Raw genomic sequence first — 17,843 nt, 5'->3', positions numbered from 1 at the left:
CCACACAGTTGCTCTCACGATTCTCGACACTGATTACGACAACTTTATCGTGCTCTATGCTCTTATGGGGTCAGAAGCTCAAGGTGAGTTCGGCGAGACTCCTCCGATTCATACGAAGTGCTGGACGGTGAAAATTCAGAATTTCGAGAGGACAAGCGGGACCGAATGCCGATAACCGCTCCGCAACGGAGAACGCCCGGCCGGGAAGAGAGCCAGGTTGAGAATCTTTCCCCTTTCTTCGGCAGGCGTCTATTACTTCGGCGGACGGAAACCCGACAAAATTGGGAGTCTAAGCGGAAAACTCGATAAAATTATCGAGAAGAATGAAATTAATCTCTCCTTCGTCGATGTCAGGCAGGCGAATTGTCCAAATATACCCGAAAAATTCGGCCTCCCGTGACCTGTTCCAGAATCCGGACCTCGTTTGATAACGTTCGCACGGGGACCACGTGCGTTCCGATGCTGGAGGTTCGCATGGGTTATTATCTTTGATCGAAGATTCATCAGTTAGACAAGGAATTCTCGAAATGAAAAAAAAAAGTTCCTCGCGATATCCATGGAGACCGTCCATCCTCCCGAATATGAGAAAAATAGAGTCGATATTGGCGGAAAACACACCCGGAACAGATTCTGTCTTCGTGTGCATATGTCGGGTCCACGGGATGAAATTGAATCCACGCGAACCTGGGCGTACCCATGAAAACACAAGTCAGGGAGGAAGGGAAGAACCCATGTGTCCGCTTAGCGACCTAAGCTTATCGTCCTTTATTCTGGAAGAGTCGCTATCGAAGTCTTCAAGAGCACCCGGCTTCACCCGTCCCTCCTGCCAACGTTTTACGTGTACTTTTCAGGACTACGACGTCTCCGAGACCCTTAACCGCTATTCGCATATGCGGCGAGCCTAACCACATCTTACCCAAAGCGGGCTCGTCATTGATAAAGTCGTTGGTCGTCAAGAGAGACAGTTTCAAATGTACAGCCAAACTGCGGATCGTCGCAGCCACATGGTTCAGCAGTCCTAGCGCTGCTATGGGGTCGTTATTGATCATGAAGGGTTTAACAATATCCACGAAGGCATTTATCACAATCATTCTCGGTCTGAGTCGACCGAGATGGGTCTGATCGAGGAACGTCAATAACTCGGAAATGCCACTCGGGAACACAACTTGCACTCGATTCAGGTGCTCTAGATCGCTTTTAAAAACTTCAACCATCTCCTCCGGATGGAAGTTCGAGCCGCTGTCGACGTACACGACGGAAGCACCTGGATCTTCTCTGACGAGCTCACTCATGCTCCGAAGACAGAATTTCGACCGTACGTCAGGATCACCGCAGATGTCGACATGTTCTCCAGTGAAGAATCCACCGCCGAGGAGTTCATCAACATTCCGATCCCCTGTCGAAATGATGGCTTGATTGTCCACAGCTCGCTGGTAGAGCTGCGACAAAGTTTGAGGCTCGAGCACGATTTTGGAGTAGATTTTCCGCTGGAGATTGAGCACCAACGAGGTGTCTAGCGGCAGGGAATGCGGGTCCCTCCTCAGAAGCTGCTCAGCCGTTTTGACTCCGTTTTTACTGAGAACCTGCAGCACCGTGGGTGTCAACTCGAGAGGAGATCCAACTTTCAGGAACATTGGCACGACATCAAAGCATGCTTTTCACGCACCGCAGAGGATTCCTCTGCTTAGGGTTTCGCGCCCCAATCAGCTGTTCTCACGGGTGAGCGGCGGGCCGTGCTATTATTCCCTCCACGGTATGTACTCGCCGGCGAGTTTCCAAGATTCATGAGAAGGGAGCTTGGGAAATCCCTTAGGAACGCCAGGGGAGTTCACTTTCTTCTTGCACCGTCGCTCAAACAGATTGAGCTCCACGCCGTCTCCGTGCGACAAGAAGAGATTGTCTCACTAAGAAGCGTAGTCTGAAACCGCGCCTTTTTTGAATTTACCGCGCTCTCCGCGCCCTCACCCAACTACAGTCGGTTATAAACGGCGCTGTCGCCCCCAACAAGTCTTTCCAAGCGGCCGTCGGGCACGTACGGGTCGGAGAAGACGCACGTGGTGGCTCCGAATTTTCCTGAACTTCCGTGTGATCCCTTGTTCGCCGGAGAGCTCTTCGGAGAACCGCCGAGAGATGCTGCTTTTCGCGAATTCCCGCGCTGTCGCCGTCCATCCCGGAGTCAGAGTGGTGAAAACTCTCCCGATGCGTCGTTTAAATCGCTCGTAATATCCTTCGATGTCTGCAAAAATGCGGAGATCCGGTAGCCCCCCATGGCCAGAATGAGCCCATGAAGGACAAGCGAACATCCTGGTCAAGGTATGACTTCTCCTCGCTCAAGTGATTTCGTTCGAGCGGCACGTGGCGCGTTTTCTCGAAAGCATCATGGCTGGTGCCACGTGCTGAATTCATTTGTACATCTGATGACCAATTACTTGCTACTACTGACGTAGGATGACACACTTCAACTGATCGAAGCTCTCTTCATCAGCAGAATTCTGCCCTTGATTTGAAGAAATTTTCTAGAGCGTTGCTTCCTCCACTGCAGCTTCATCGAGGGACAGTCTGGCTCCCGCCTAGCGGCAGGCCAAGCTATCGAGGATTCCCGCGAGTGCTGGGACGACAGAGTTCTCGCTGCGAAAGACTCGGATGCCCAAGATTCTCGGAAAGATGCGTCGCTCGCTCAAAACCACCGCTAGATTTCCGCCGTTGAAGAATTCGTCGATTGTGAGTATCGTTGAGCACAAGTATGCCATTGTCGGTGTACAGTCGATCGATTCAGAAGTTCGTGATGATTTTTCAAGATAGGGACATATGACAAATCCTGTGATTTGATGTTTGGAATTTATCTGATCCGATTCATTAGATGATTCTCCCCTCAGAGCGACCGAGCATACCGCTAAAACAAATATCCGTCCATTGCAGCCTGATCCTGGAAGCGCACACGTCCGCACGTAATTTTGCACGGTAAGCTGAAAATGAGCTGTTCACGAAATCACGATCGAGTAGAAGCTGAATTGATGACAACCCAAATATTGAGTACTTGCTATCTGAGTTCAGATGATAACCTTATTCTGACCGATCGAGGCGAAGGAATCACCGCCTATATACTACGGTGAGCTAGAAATATCTCGATTCTTCTCAGGTGTTCCGCGGCGACGGCAGTTGAAGATCGGAGGCTCGGAATAATTCGTAGTCGACTCGTTGAGAGCTCCAGGACGCCGGGTGAGTGAGGGAAAGTTGTCCCTGCTGATACAACTTCATACTGATGAGAGTTTAGTACTTGCTACTCTGAGTACAGATGAGAATTTCACAACGCTGATAACCGCTTGTATGGATGCTTGCTCTCCTACCCATCGTAGATTGTCACTAAGTTCGCCCCCTCTGCCCTCTAGGAGCCCTCTTCAGACTTCGGCCTGAGATCCGCCTCGGAAGTTGGCTTTCCCGAGAAGCTCCTTAGGTATGTGTTGTGCGAAATATGTTTTCGGATGCCTCTATATTCGTACAGTTCCATGAACATGATGACCTGGTGAATCTCATTGAGAAATCGTGATATAACGACCTGCCACAATCCATTCATAAAAACCGGCTCACTGAAAGAAATCTCGTGCAGAAGGCGCTCTCTTTATCTGCAGAGAGGGATACTGATAGATCTCCGCTCTCATTGCAGGAATCTGACCGAGAAGAGCCAGGTCCTCCGAGTGACCGAGAACGGAGAGGCTCCCGTAACTGGGTCCGCGAGAATCGGATACGGAACGTACCTGACGGAGTCAGCACGACGCGCCGACGCCAGAGATCCCCAGGCGGGAATTCTGCTGATAGGTGTCGGTTTCAACGGGCTTGCGATATTCATCGCGGCTCGGAAACCGGAGTACCGTGTCTGCGGAATGGCTCGAAGTAAAGAGTCGTCCGGAATGCAGATACGCCGGAAAACGAGGGTAGTGACCTGGTTCGGACCTCGAGAAGTCGCGTGGTGACGCTCAAAGCCCTGGCGGCCGAAGCTAGCCGTGGCGGTCTCATGAGGAACCCGAACAGGACAATGAAATCGCTCGAGGGGAGGTACTCAAGTGGTTCCCAGCACGGCCTCAGAGAAGGCGATGGAGCGTGTTCAGCTGGAGCCTCACCCAGGCGAAGCACTGTCATAGGCCGCAGGACTCCAGCCGAAGCTCCACGTGCGTAAAACCCGAGCCACAAGCCTCGAAGCGGCATCCGTGGCGGATCCGTTCAGGATTGCCCATTTCAATGTGTGATCTGCAGCCCTGGCGGTAACGGATTCATCACAGGAAATGAAAGTCGGAAAAACTCTCGAGTTCGGACGTGAAGGCTTGTCGGAGGCGTGTGCGTTGTGCGTGCACGTCATGCGCATGCCCTCGTATCCTGTTTCAAGACTCGGGGGTGCCGCATACCTGGAATCGATCCATGCGGAAATCCGGCTGGGAGTACGTATGAGAAGATTCCTTACTGAAGCTAGACTTGCGCACGATTGACACGCTCAGTGACATGCAGCGTTCGTTTGCTCACTTATCGGATTGCCGTCGACATATGTCGACGTATGTCTGGATGGTGCCACACCCGGTTGTTCAGAGTTTGCGGCGACAAATGTCATGCAACCATTGACCGCGTAGACAACCTCCGGTAACCCCTGACCTCCCCTACGGAAGAGGGAATACCATCGGCACCATGTAAGGCCGATCGGAAAAACCATTGAACGATTTGTCGGAATCAGGGCCTAAGTGAGTCCCGAGGTTTTCCTGAATCTGAGAGAACGGCATCGGTTTGAGCATGGCCCTAGCCTCCGATCCCATCTCAACAACATATGGCCGCTCGACCTTCATGGCCCCTCGATAGGGACCTTCATCGAGGGAGTTCTCTGAAACCAGTGGCGGATCCCCCGTAGTTCTTCGATCTTCCTATACCTCCCGTATCAAAGGAGCATCCGGAGCCCGAACCGCCTACCCCCCAAAATACATTGACCGCCCCTCTCGAAAAAAATCCTGGATTCGCCACTGTCTGAAACAGACATGAGATGGATTGGCGGCTGCCATCCAGGAGCAGATTCGGCTCCCCGTATTATTGCGATTTGCCGATACAGGGCAATAGACTGATGTGAGCCTTGCATGCCCAGCTCCCGACGCCGAATACCGCGTGAAGATTCTCGAAGAGCGGCTAGCTCTGCCTCACCGGAAAATGACCAGGGATCAGGGGATATTGGAGAAGCAGTGAGTGGAACTGGGGCGAGTCAGAAAGTCCAACCTTAAGAGATCACGAGTTCTCGCTGGCTCGTGCAGCCGGAGAAATGATGCGAAATAAAGAAAGAGCTCCGCCGAGCCGGATTTTTCCTTCTCCGAGTGGAATATTATTATTTGACCGTATGCCATTGAAATATCGCGGGTTGCCCGTGACCATCTCGCGGCGAACGAAATCTCTCCTCGCTATAACCGTTCACCCGATCATGGGCCGTGTCGTCCGGGCTCATTTTCTCCAGGCAATGAACCGACGTACGTGAAAATGTGACGCTGGGGAATCAGCAAATCGATTGTAGAATTTGTTCTATCAAGGTGCGTTTGAATCCTCTCCTCTTATTCGGCTGTACTGGGTGAGCCCCTCCGAGGCGTCGATGCATGAGCTGCACAAGCGAGGAATTTAGTATCGTGAAATTCCTTCAGCGAATCGAGCACTGGCCAGTGGAGTAGCGGCGATTTTCTGACGGACGAAGATCCGACAATCCGACTTCCTTGCAGCCAACAACAGACACTCGCCGTGTACAAATGATCCAAGCAGGGTATCTTGTATCGATCGATCACGCAACGAGCGTCAAGTACGGATCCGATTCACAATCGATCAACTCGACAACGAGCAAAGGACCCTCCGCAAATCGAATGGCTGTACGATGGCCTCGGAAATAGTGAATCGACCGACGTTATTGCGGGTGACGAATTGGGCGGGACGAGTTCTATCCAATCAGCAAAATAACGGAAAAAGAACGATCAGTGTTGGCAATCAACTCGACAGATGCTCCGCGAAGCACTCCTGATGTGGGGAATCCTCACGAAGCTTGGAGCCCCTGGAATTGATGCCTGTTCCATTCCTGAAGGTATCCCCCTATTCGACTCCCGTCGGGCTCCACAAGGGTTCCTTCCCTCTCTCCTCGAGCTGGCTATCTTCTCTGGTGCTGATTGACGGAAACATGAATCTTCCGTTTGGAGGCTCGCTTTACATAGGTACACGAGGTAGCCTGCACCGGATAAAATCAAGAGCTCGAATCCTTTCCTGGACAGAACAGCGAGGACTCGCCACTCCGGCGTTCTCATCGGCTGATGCGATTGTAGCGGCTAAACAGAGCGAACGATATTTCGGAAGCCGGCATGGCGCATCGATTGATGCGGTAGACAGCATCGTTAAGCGGAAATCAACCGACGATTCTTGCCGACGATAATGTTACTATCCGTGGTTTGCCATCGGGGAAATGAAATCATGTGAGTGTCATTGTTCTCCCCATCCGACTAGGCTCCCTGTGATGCTCCGCGGACGATCCTTGACTGGAGCAGTATTATTGGTGGAGCTACGATCCGGAGTGGAAGGATACCGGCGGAGCGATTTTCACGATACCCGCGAATGCATGACCGATCGGCATTTTTTAAAAGACTCCCGCGCGGTAGACCTCGACTTTCTCCCGAAAGAGTCTCAAGTCCGAATCGACCACGTTTGAAAATGCAACTAAGCACTCGGCGCCGATGGGCCCAACGAGGAACCGTTGAGCTGAACTGAGAAACCACAACTTCGAGCGACCGTCTGAGAAATCGAGCTCCGTAGTATATGGGGAGCATACCTCATTCCTACCGGAGGAATTCTTTGCATATCCTCGGATCTGGCCCTTGACCCTTGACGCTGTCGCGGAGCTTACATGATGAAGGAAATGCCCATCAGGACATCTTGTAAAACTACCTGTCTTGGACGCCAGCGCCGCCGCTGATTTCCCGTGTGCATATCCATCTGACGAAGCATGAGCACTGACTGTTCCTTGTGCGAGCGAGTCATCGGAATAGGATGCGATCGAAGATCTTCTTCAGAAATAAAAAGTCAACACTTGGCGGATATTTGGTCCGTGAAATAGTCGAGTAGTTCCTGCGCATTTTTTTTGGATCAGCGTCAACGACCAACTTTGGAGGGTTCGTCGCTTGCCTCCGTCCTTGCCGGGAGGAAGTGTTCTATCATTTCTTCTGACAAGTGAATCGCTGCTTGATTGTAGTCGGAAAGCTTTCTTCAACTTCGGATAACTTATGTTTTTTTCTGAGACCGAAGGTACGAGCCGAGCAAGTCTCGCTCCCACGTGCCTTTGACAATTCAGGGATCGGAGAACCACGGCCCCGGAAGCTTCTTACAAATATCAGAGCTTTCGGAAAATCGGCGGTTCGAAGGACTCGGAAGCGCGACAGAAAACCACCATGAGCTGCTTAAAGTCTTTTTACGATGCTTCAATCGCGGCGCTCGAAAAATTGGAATTGCGAAAGAAGATTGGACGATATCACTTCGTGGCGGGCTCAGGTCCTGCGCGCTCTGTTTGGCTCAGACTATGTGAAGCCGCGGTGCGCGAGCTCCCTCCCCTCACCCGGTCGCCGGGCCCTCTCCATCGGTGCAAGATCCGTGATCCTTTTTGGCCTCATAGGGACCGAGCGCTGAAGAAAATAGTGCCGAAGCGGAACGGTCCCTCTCTTCGTGTCTCTTTCTCTTTCGATTGTGAAGCGAACAGCTGACTGACTTGTCGGCCCGGAGAAGACCCAATTCCAAGGGTCTTCATCCCCGTTTGCGGAACACACCTGGATGCTCGGTCCCCGGAGAAATGAAGAACGATTCGGGGGAATTCCCGACTGCGAGTTGCTCCGGTGAGCGAACTCTCCGCGACTGAGGATTCTGTCCGGTTGAAAACCCTATTGCGTCGGTGCATGGCGTTAAACTTCAGTTCTTCTGAGGAAAGTGAGTGAGAGAAAACTTTCTTGACGAGGCGTTCCGCGAAAAGGGAGGCGTGAGTGACCACTGAGGCGTCAGAAGTCCAAACGAGCCTTCCTCAGAAAAAAGAAAGGAGCGAAAAACAAGCGACAGAAATGTGAGTACGTCTTAGATTCTGTTTTTCTTGGCGGAGCGGGTGGTTTTTCCACGATAATAAGGACGCGGAGTTGAATATTTCCGAAAGTTGTTCTATCGATGAGCTCTCTCCGTATAATGATAATTGCTCTAGACTCTAGACGACTGCGAAAGCCACGATTTCCGGGATTGCCCATCCCTATGTATCGGAGGGGACTAGCGTTCCAATCCGAAGAAAAACAAAATAGATGATCGCACAGACTCGTTATTGCTTTAATATTTGAGGGTAGGAGCAGATCGCTTTCTGAATAAGGCGGCCAATCGAGATGCGACCCAATGATCAAGAGAGGTCATCGGTAGAATCGCCCTTCGGAACATGGTCATCGAAGATTTCCTCAGAAAAGGAAAATATATATTTGCCGCCTGGAGAGCCCCGAATCAGAGAGAAACCTAGTAGTAGAGCTGCGTTAGAGCTGGTTAGATTGTCAGTATGTTTTCTCCAATTATCGCGCGGCCCGCGGTAAATCAAGTCGAGGTCACTCCATTCGTAGGAGAGTGACGAGCTGGTTCCTAGACTGAGAAAATTCTCAAGAGCTCCAGCGCAAAGAAATCATCTCGCAATGAGCACCCGAAATCACCCGAATATCCTCCCCAGGACCCGCTCTGCTCTGCTGGGGGCTCTGCTGACAGCCGTCCTGGTGACTGGAAGTACCGCAGAATGTCCCGAGAAAAATATTGTACATTCGCTCGGATGCTTCTGCCGGTTCATCTCGACGGTGGGAATGCGTGTTCGCTGTGATGCTACGCGATGGACACCGGAAACTTCTTCCAAGTTCGCTGAGCTCTTCGGCGGAGTCAAAATTCACGTGAGTAGTGGAGAATAATTAGGAAGTTTCGTTGGGTGGCTCGGCGTTTGGCTCCTGTCTCCTAGATTCGCCGTCCCAAGTCTCGAGCAGCCCGCGCAAGAGGGTCTGAATAACTTCGAACGATCCGAATCTCCTCCTTCTCAGGAATTTATGCTGCACGGCGAGCTCAAATGGAAGGACCGTAACAGCGATGTCAAAGTGAGAATCCTCCCAAACAAACATCATCGGCATATGTTCGTGTGAGGTGAGCTGCGGACCTAAAGCCGCGTATCCCTCATTGCAGGACTCGGTACAGTCGGGAGCCTCTTGGAAGACACCGTTCTCTCCCCTGTGCAAACTCTCAATGAAGACTTTCATAATCAAGGATTTCATCTACGACGGCAAACCCCCCGAATGTCCATTCGTATTTTGGGGTTTTCAGAATGTCACGATCGACTTCCCGGCATTTGCTTCCGCAATGAGGTAAGCGACCGAAATTCTGATCGCTATCGAGGTGCCATGTTCCGGACCCCAGATGCCGCCACCGACGGGGGCCGGGGCGTTCCATGGCTAGTTCCGGTTATTGTCCGGCATTTCGCGTAAAGGTCCATCCCGATCGGATGCGCTCGAGTGTTTCGCGATCATTGCCCGGTAATTCGAAAAACGCTAACGAAATCCTCTCTCAAACAGCTCCAATGTCGAGACGGTGCACTTCGTGGGTCAAAGCAACATAAACTTTCTCGGAGATCTTCCCGGACTGAGAGCTTTATCCATTTTCAACTGCAGCAATTTCGACAGTAAGCCTGATTCTTGACCTCGCCAATCGGAACCTCGAATTTAACACACTGATTCTCGAATTCGAGGCTGCGTGAGCTTATAATATCGGATCAGTTCTGAACCTATCTTCTACCTTTCAGTAAGAGGGCTCCGGAATTTGAGAAAATTGAAGGTCCTGCGAGTCTACATGATTGACTTGGAGACGACGGTGCTCAGCGGGGGAATGCTCCTACAGCAGGCCGACGAACTCGAGAAACTGACTGTCAGATCGAGCGGTATCAGCAGCGTCAGCCCAGATTTCATGACCAAACTGCCGAGATTGAGGGAGCTAGACCTCGCGTCGAACAACATCGAGTACTTCCCGAAGGAAGCGCTCGGAGATCGTCCCCTCCAGTTGACGCTTTTCGGTAAGAAGAAGTGGGAGGAGAGCGAACGACGAGGCGGTTTCTCGGATATACTAGAAAAAGGGGGGCGGCATCGTGTTCAACTCATGAGAGACTTTATAATTCGTACCGTAGAAGAAAACTCATAGAGTCATCCCTTGGAGGGATCCTAAGCGCACATCAACGGAATTTCATTGAACTTCTCGATCGGGTGGGCTCGAGGTCGACCTCAAGGAGCCTCACGACCGGTCCTTAAAAATCATCCCGATCGCGGTCGTGAGAGAATTTCTCTTAATGTAGAACCTCTTTGGGAGAGGAACGCCGGAAGCAAGGTCGAGATTCGAGGTGCTCCCAGGAATCTGCGGTTATCTCTGCGGATCTCAGCCGTGACGTCGGGGAGTGAAGCGCCCGAGGGAGACTCCACTAAGTTATAGAGTTTGTGGCCCGATGTAACGATGTTCTCTCTACTCCCAGATAACCCACTGGACTGCCGTAGAATGGATTGGCTGAAGCAGCGAGTCGAGGCAAGCTCGATCAAGCTCATCGATGAGGAGATAACTTATTGTGCGACTCCGCACCGAGAACGCTTCGTGGAACCCAGGAGAATCAACTTCAACGTTGACGTAGAGGAACCTCAGAATTTTTTTCTCTCTCTGACCGAGATCTCGGCCTGCATAGGCTTATTCGTTGGTTTGGGTTTTTCCTCACAGTTTGCCGACTGCAGAGAAGAATACGGCCGCGAAACCACGTGTGGTTCGAAGAGCCATACCCTCGAGAGGATCAACCTTGGGTCACGGACGATAAATGCGATATTTCGTCGGAACAAAATCCTTCAAGACCGTAGGACTGATGGGCATAGCTGTCAGAGGGGAGGGGGGAGGTGCTCAGACTTCAGGCCAATCAAACGATCCGTCCTCTCGTGAACTCCATGGACGCCTGATCGTGGTATGAATTGAATGCCTCTAGCCATGTACATATAAGGGAATAAATTGACTGAATAAAGTGATCATAGCCTAATGAAGTCCGTGTCACTGAGAGAGCCGATTATCCGCCTTGCCCGGCAAGATCGTGAGGGCGGGAGCGGATATGATATGGGGGGGACTTGAGAGCTATGGAGAAGAAGAGAGACGAGTAATGAGTGTACAGTTTGGCTCCAGAAGATTCGGCTGGAACACACGATACTTCCCGACTTCATCGTCGCTCCGCACGGCTCATCATCACTCGGGAATTCGGGGCACGAAAGCAAGGGAATCGCTCAGCGATCGGCTTCATCCGAGACATCTGAAGAAAGGCGCTTGTATCCTGTGTTTACTCGTTTCTCTCCGCACATGTGTTTTCGAATCTTGGAACTGATGCTCGATGCGATCGCGCAGGCTACCTATCTGTGTAGAAAGAGTGTTTCTCTGTCCGGAAAATCTACGGTCCAACCCCGGGTCTGTGATGGGTTCCTCCTGAGTTCTGTCCCGTCCTTTCCTGTCTACGCTTGAGATCGCATGTAGGACTGAACCCGAGCAGAAGATGACTTCTCTGGCGACTAGAGTTCTGCGCCGGAGTATAACTACCTCGTCGCGACTCTGTGCCAAACCTGGGTATTTCATCTACAAACTCTTGGAAAAAGAAGCTTACGTCGAAAAGAGAGCAAAATATTGGGCCAAACGAGGACCTCAAATAGCTCATGTCGTCCCGCCGGAGAACTCCAGGAGACAGTCCGTAAGTCCTCCGCAAAACTTTTCCTTCAACCCACGAACGTTCTTATCGTCGAAGTATTCCGAGTGAGGCTCGATTCGAATATGTATGACGAGTGCTTTTCGCTCATAAAATATCGGAGACTTACGAACTTCGCTCCTATAGACTCGGATTCTATCAAAGGTTGAAGCACCGGCAAATTGGGCTATATGGCTTGCATTTCCAGGTTCTGAATGCGTTGTACATGGAGACTGTGACCGACATACTGGGATCCGAGTTCGCTACTGAACTCGAGCAATACAGCATACAAATCCATAATGTTAGAATCTTGCCGACTTTGGACGTCGTCAACGTCTATTGGTCTTGTGATGAGAGCGGCTTGGTTAATCCGGAAGCTGCTAAAACATTGAAAGACCTGGAGCCCAAGGTTGGTGCAATCGGAGCCAGCGCTCTTCCTGCCCCCTAGTGGGCCTGGTGGTGATGCATAAATCATTTGGTGGGAGTAGCGTCCCAGTCGTGGATTATAAGGCTCACGTTCTTGCAGATCCGCAGAGAGCTGAGCAGCGTGCGGCACATGGGGATCATACCAAAAGTGAATTTCGTGTTCTATGCCGGCACCGCAAAGTCTTACTCCGTGCATAGCGTAAGTTCCCACCAGTAGCTGGACGAGTTGATTCGAGCTTGCATATACCTCGAAGGGGTAGGCTGGGCCTCTCGTCATTCCTGAGAATTCATCTCGAGCTAACGAATGACGGTGAATGCGGCGGGAATCGGAGAGGCTTCGACGAGGTTGGAACCTCGCACATCCATCTGGAACCTGGATCATTCGGACGCTTCCTCCGCCTGAGTTTCCCAAGGATAAATCCCGAATAACTGCAGGAGCTCTCTGATCCGCCAGTTTGATATCAACATTCTACTATTTTTATCAACACTTTTCTTTTCGAAAAATCCCGAGGTCACACTTCCTCGCTCCCCAGATCTTGGACAAGCTACGTGCGAGCGGCGAATTGGATGACGTGGAACCTGCTCCACTTCCTGTCAAGACATATCCTCAAGTGAGTAGAAGAGTATACTCAGTATTCGAAGAGGACGTACCCTCAAGCAATAACTCGAGATTAACGCGGGAAGACGCGATTTACATCATTTCTCTTCATTCTCTCCGTTCAGGTGTACGGTCTGAATCGGGAAAAAATTCTCCAGCTCCTCGCAACGAGATCACTTCCAGCAGATTTCCTCTCGCCTACAGGTCAGACGAAAGGGCTCATCTCATTTCATTTAGTTATCTTTCTACACTGAATGCTCCTCATTGGAATCTGATTCCTTGATCTGATTGAGCGACGATACAAGCTCCTCAGTCCCTGCGTAATACAGGAATCAATTTTTCCCTTGTACAGCTACCGAGATCCCCTCAGACAGAACGACGCAGGACTTCGTGAGACAATTCCGGAGGTCGAGGCTCGGTTTCAGAGATGTTTCAAGGCGCCGCGGGGAGGCCGAACAGCTCGAGTTTGGATTTCGGAGAGAGAAAGGGGAAGAATCCGATGACGATTTCCACGAGGGAGATGAGGAGGAGGACCAATGGGATGATTCTGAATGGTCAAACGAGCCGGCTGTAGATGATGAAGATATCCGGTAGCTCCTCCATATCAGACAGAATGAGATCGTCAATAAAGTGAATTTCTCGAGTAAGTCGAGTAGATCCTCCCAAGGGGATTAAGCAGAATATCCCCCTAACAAGTCCCTAGGATTTATTTCCATGCAATACATTGGTTCGAGTCCTCAGTGACCCTAGCTAACACTTTCCTCACTTTCGCGTAAGTTCTCCAGAAAGGTCTGTAGTTTCTGTCTCCAAATTATGCCGTACTGTCTGGTTTTGGGTATCGGAGTGACATCGTCGCGGACGTCGTCTAGGAACGACACCAAACTCTTGAGGCCCGCATCTCTCGGCTGTCCCAAATACGAGTAGATGGGAATTCCGTTGTCTCGCTGCACCATATAGCTCGCGGGATGATTGTCGACAAGGAGAATCCTACTTAACGGTCTCCCGAGGAATTCCAGGTCTTTGATGTAATACTCTTTGAAGAAACCGCAGTGATGTCTGTAGAGTCGGTGTTTTATGTAGCGTTTGGGATCGATCTCGTCGAGGATTTTGTCTGCGTAGATAGGTAGAGAAGCCGTATAGGCCATAACTTCGAACCATTTGTGCGCGAATTCGAGAAAGTCTTGCAGATACGGTCGAACGAGCACGTAAACATTCATAACTCGTTTGCTCTGCGGTAGTTTCAGCTCGAATCGGAAGTCGTACTTGGGTGGCATGCAATACGTCCCGTGGATAAGCGTTTCATCGAGATCTAGGACGAGTAATATTTTCTTAGCGTCTTCGGGCAGGGGTGGAGGAATATAAGGCACACTTGGGAGTGGGTTGCTCTCTCGATACTTTCGCTTTTCACTAGCCGTGAGCACGAATTTTTGACTCAGATGGTTTTGATCGGTTTTCGTTGAGAACATCGATCTCTCGACTCTAAGGTCATTTACCTAATCACAACGTTATTGAAAAGCCCCGAAAACGATGTCCGAACGAACGAGTCGGCGGCCACGAGTCCTTCCTTCGTCATCGCGAGCAAAGAATACTCTAAGTGCACGAAACCATCATTGGATGATAAGCGTGGAATGAATCAGCGAAGGTTCTGAGCCGAGTGTGCATTCAGTGGGGTTCTCGAATCGAGGAGGCACTTGTATCTTACGCCAAGGATGGAGACGGATGGTACTCGGTTCTCAGAAGGTGGGGGGAAGGGAAAGAATATTCCTTCTACCTACCATCCACACGCCTCTCCGACTCCGATATTGATGTTCATGTCCCAATGTGTTCATTTGTAGAGGAATCGTTCGATAGCTCTGAATTCATCATGCGTGTAAATACTCTTCCGATAGATCTCTTAACGCAAATTGCGAGCGGCCCGTGAACGGGAGCGGAGCCCGATCACAGAGGGTTGATGAGAAAAATCCACGCCGCTCGGACGATCTCGGGGGCTTCGTTGAGTTGAGCTCAACGAGAGGATTCCCCCGGCAGGCTTGCGATGCGTGTCAGCCGAGAATTCCCTACACGTACCGGAATGGGATCAGTGCTCCGCTTAAAGACTGCTGTGATCCAGAAAACGACGAGAATCCCTGTAACGATTCGCGATTCGTGACTCCAGACTTCGTCCTCTAGTCTAGGGCTGGCACCGAGCGGAGAAAGAAAATTGCGCGGCCCCATCCACTCGCGTAGAAGCTTCGCTGACCAATCGATGGAAGCTTCTATGAAGACTGCGAACCGCGCTCGAAATTCGTGATTTGCCGGTATGTACCGCAGTTCGTTTTCGTCGCAGTGACTCAACGAACGAATCAACGATGAGTGAAACTGTACTTTACGCTGCCCTGACAGCAAGTCCTGTCATCCTTCCCTACGCCTACGTTGTCGGAGGAACATGGAGCTTGATTCTGAGCTTTTGTGCCTGCTTGTTCACAGGTGAGTCCAGAAATTCTTGGAAACGTGTGACAGGCATGAATACAGTATTGGAACCCTTTCGTTTTCCTCGGACGGGTCCGTTCCCCCACTGAAGTATTCCCCCCGCGTGGTCAGACTTTGCCGATAATATGCGGCCCTAATCTCGCCGATCGTGCGGAAATGGGAGGACTGAGGACCTCAAAAACAATAGTCTCCAGGATCCAATGAATAATTATGTCATCATCCACCAGGCTGAGACTTTTCGGGTTCCCATAGGCGAATAGGCCAGGGAGGCAAGCTTGCAGAGGGAAACTTGCTTAATAATTGTAGAGAACGATAATTTGACTATTTCAGTGCCCACCTGCGCATTCATAAACTCGTCCCTAAGGGGGGACAAATTGATGTTCACCTACCCTCTCCTCATCCCTCTGTGTCTTCCGCTGTCGGCCCTCCTGAACCCATCATCGCTAGAATGGAAGTTCTCTGTTGTGACGACTGTTCTCTTCGGAACCTTGGTCGGTCTCCGCGTCTTGGTTTCGGTGAGCCGTGCTCCTCTGAAGGTAGGCATTCCATCACTCCAGAATCTCATGGCAGAAGCGAGAATGGAGTAAACGTCTCTCATCCGCTTTCGAGGGATTCTCCCATCGATGCTGCAGGGGCGATGCTCACTGTTGTTCATGCGATATGTCGTTCCCAGCAGAGACGTGTCGCTGGACGAAATTCCCTAATTTTTGAAGCTGGTTCGTTTCCGCACCCGGGTGTTCTTCCCTCGCGGCAGACTCCGCCGATTACTCGCTACGTGGACAACGCTCATCATACTGATTCAGAAGGATTGAAGATCTTGAAATTTTCCAGGTGCCGCAGATTTGCGTGTCGACAAGGCGTCGCATCGCCCACGTCATATCGTCGCAAATTTTTCCCAAGTTCTCCACGAGCTTCAACGCTCTGGGATTCCTTCTAGTTATATCCGCCGCGGCCGCGATGGCACTGACGAGATCGATGAAGAACACTTCATTCACGGGCCTTTTGATCGACACTTCCCTCGTGGCGATCATGATGAGCGTTTTCTACAATACTTGCTTAGCAACGACTCGACTCTTCATGACATTGCCGCCATTGAGACTCAATGGAAGGAAAATATGTGAAGGTAGGTCCTGCCCATGAGAAATTCCCTCGACTCGTCCCAGGCGCTCCTCTCTCATGATTCGGTGGTCTGAAGTTTCCATTCCGCATAGGACTCGCGAAACGAGACAAAGTCGCGTTTTGGGAGGCCAGTCTCTTCGTTGCCTCAGGGAGGGCCAGTCGTGAATATGTGTGGGAGATCAGTCCGATCGGTGGCAGGATCCTCAACTGGGGAACGATGGTCGAGCCAGCGCTCAAAACCCTCAAGGACGCGACAGCGTATTTAGAGAAAAACCGGCCGAAGAGGAGCGTTAAATTCAGCTGGAAGAAACCCGCCCTCATCGACATACCCGTAAGGATGCTGCATTTTCTCCTCATCGTATCGTCTTCCCTCATCCTATCATCTGCAGGGTCGATAGGAGTCCGACCGATTGATCACGGAGGATTCCGTCTTTCAGGAACTCGAGCAAGTTTTGTGGTGCTTGGACGCGATTGGAATTCTCGTCTACCACGCGTACCGAGAGAACAAGAACGGGGTAGTTCAGGTTCATTTTAGACAAGTCATGGACATCCTTTTCAACTTGGAGCTCGCTGCACAGGGCCATGGACCGAACATCCTCCAAGACAGGATACAGAACACCTTGTACAAAATTTGCACCAAGTATTCATCTGCGTTACATTCATTAGATATCGATCAACGCTTCGTGGATCGTTTTGTGAGCTATTCGGATTTTCGAATTTAATCTCATCTCCCGATATTCCGGGGAGTCCGGAACCGCTCAGTTCTTAAAACATACCGGGGTGCCGGGCTTCCGAGAAAATGAGGATCGAGAAAGTGGTCCGTCGTCTGAGAAACTCGAACGATTGCCCGGGAGTCCCCTGAATTGCAGCAGATACCGGCACCGATGTGTATAAATTGATGTACATACATAAAAACAATGTTACCTGAAGCCCTCGCGTGATCCTTAGATCGAGGAGGAGTCCCATCACCTGTTCCATCTCTCCACTGCGTCTTTTAGTGTGCTCCGAACCGGATGCGAACCGGGATAGGAATGAGTGGATCGCTCGCGCTGGAAGAAAAGGGTCCCCGTCTCTCCCACGGACTGCATTGCGGAGGCGATCAGGGATTCTCTCGTCGAGTCGAGAAAATGCCATTCTTAAGAGGTCAAGTGATCAGGAGACGGACAAGACTCGATCATTCCGATTTCTTCTGTATAACATTTATTTTTCGACGGATATTATCTCCAAGGGATAGTTTGATTTCTTTCCTTATCTCCCCGAACACGGCCGCTGTTTTTTGCCAGCCTTTCAGCGCCCCGGGAGAGTCATGTATCAGCTCGATGGGAGAACCATTCATTCAAACGACTATCCTCGATCAAAGCACCCGAGGGCACCGATCCGCTGTGCCGTGCATACGTTCGAAGACCCGCCCATCTGTATCGCAAACGCCCCAACGGTCACCGCTTG

The 17,843-nt window shown here is 51.0% G+C and overlaps 5 protein-coding genes across 5 annotated transcripts; 3 read left to right on the top strand and 2 right to left on the bottom strand.

Annotated features, from left to right (window-relative positions):
• Positions 1–794: 794 nt before the first annotated feature.
• LOC100902851 (DNA repair protein RAD51 homolog 4) lies at positions 795–1,634 on the bottom strand. Its single transcript, XM_003746559.1, has one exon. The coding sequence runs from the start codon at positions 1,632–1,634 to the stop codon at positions 795–797; it is 840 nt and encodes a 279-aa protein (XP_003746607.1).
• A 6,230-nt stretch (positions 1,635–7,864) lies between these two features.
• Positions 7,865–10,230, top strand: LOC100902706 (uncharacterized). The gene is made up of 6 exons (XM_018640737.1): positions 7,865–8,098; positions 8,732–8,942; positions 9,087–9,140; positions 9,226–9,404; positions 9,612–9,718; positions 9,839–10,230. Coding segments are annotated over exons 1-6 (945 nt in total). The 5' UTR covers positions 7,865–8,096.
• Positions 10,231–11,426: 1,196 nt separating this feature from the next.
• LOC100901317 (uncharacterized) lies at positions 11,427–13,452 on the top strand. Its single transcript, XM_003746470.1, has 6 exons — positions 11,427–11,791; positions 11,994–12,194; positions 12,312–12,410; positions 12,745–12,822; positions 12,935–13,013; positions 13,162–13,452. Exons 1-6 carry the CDS (start codon positions 11,600–11,602, stop codon positions 13,401–13,403), a joined length of 891 nt encoding a protein of 296 aa, XP_003746518.1. The 5' UTR covers positions 11,427–11,599; the 3' UTR covers positions 13,404–13,452.
• A 103-nt stretch (positions 13,453–13,555) lies between these two features.
• On the bottom strand, positions 13,556–14,670 carry LOC100902562 (CTD small phosphatase-like protein 1). Its single transcript, XM_003746557.2, has one exon. It carries the CDS (start codon positions 14,273–14,275, stop codon positions 13,556–13,558), a length of 720 nt encoding a protein of 239 aa, XP_003746605.1. The 5' UTR covers positions 14,276–14,670.
• Positions 14,671–15,094: 424 nt separating this feature from the next.
• Positions 15,095–17,327, top strand: LOC100901175 (uncharacterized). Its single transcript, XM_003746469.1, has 5 exons — positions 15,095–15,275; positions 15,609–15,814; positions 16,110–16,401; positions 16,490–16,728; positions 16,835–17,327. The coding sequence occupies exons 1-5, from the start codon at positions 15,158–15,160 to the stop codon at positions 17,117–17,119; spliced, it is 1,140 nt and encodes a 379-aa protein (XP_003746517.1). The 5' UTR covers positions 15,095–15,157; the 3' UTR covers positions 17,120–17,327.
• The last annotated feature ends 516 nt before the right edge of the window (positions 17,328–17,843 follow it).

The sequence above is a fragment of the Galendromus occidentalis genome, unplaced genomic scaffold (assembly GCF_000255335.2).
Source record: "Galendromus occidentalis unplaced genomic scaffold, Mocc_1.1 scf7180000077497, whole genome shotgun sequence".
NCBI classification, from domain to species: domain Eukaryota; kingdom Metazoa; phylum Arthropoda; class Arachnida; order Mesostigmata; family Phytoseiidae; genus Galendromus; species Galendromus occidentalis.
Note: the sequence above shows the minus strand (reverse complement) of the source record. Positions and strands in the feature narration are given on the sequence as shown.

Excerpts from the sequence above, each read along its gene's own strand:
- LOC100902851 (XM_003746559.1), bottom strand. The coding sequence starts at position 1,634 with ATGTTCCTGAAAGTTGGATCTCCTCTCGAGTTGACACCCACGGTGCTG.
- LOC100902706 (XM_018640737.1), top strand. Across the intron at positions 8,943-9,086 it reads TCGGCGGAGTCAAAATTCAC|GAATTTATGCTGCACGGCGA; the intron begins GTGAGTAGTGGA and ends CCTCCTTCTCAG. Across the intron at positions 9,719-9,838 it reads CAACTGCAGCAATTTCGACA|TAAGAGGGCTCCGGAATTTG; the intron begins GTAAGCCTGATT and ends TCTACCTTTCAG.
- LOC100901317 (XM_003746470.1), top strand. The coding sequence starts at position 11,600 with ATGACTTCTCTGGCGACTAGAGTTCTGCGCCGGAGTATAACTACCTCG. Across the intron at positions 11,792-11,993 it reads AGAACTCCAGGAGACAGTCC|GTTCTGAATGCGTTGTACAT; the intron begins GTAAGTCCTCCG and ends TTGCATTTCCAG. Across the intron at positions 13,014-13,161 it reads AGATTTCCTCTCGCCTACAG|CTACCGAGATCCCCTCAGAC; the intron begins GTCAGACGAAAG and ends TCCCTTGTACAG.
- LOC100902562 (XM_003746557.2), bottom strand. The coding sequence starts at position 14,275 with ATGTTCTCAACGAAAACCGATCAAAACCATCTGAGTCAAAAATTCGTG.
- LOC100901175 (XM_003746469.1), top strand. The coding sequence starts at position 15,158 with ATGAGTGAAACTGTACTTTACGCTGCCCTGACAGCAAGTCCTGTCATC. Across the intron at positions 15,276-15,608 it reads TTGTGCCTGCTTGTTCACAG|TGCCCACCTGCGCATTCATA; the intron begins GTGAGTCCAGAA and ends TGACTATTTCAG. Across the intron at positions 16,729-16,834 it reads CCGCCCTCATCGACATACCC|GAACTCGAGCAAGTTTTGTG; the intron begins GTAAGGATGCTG and ends TCCGTCTTTCAG.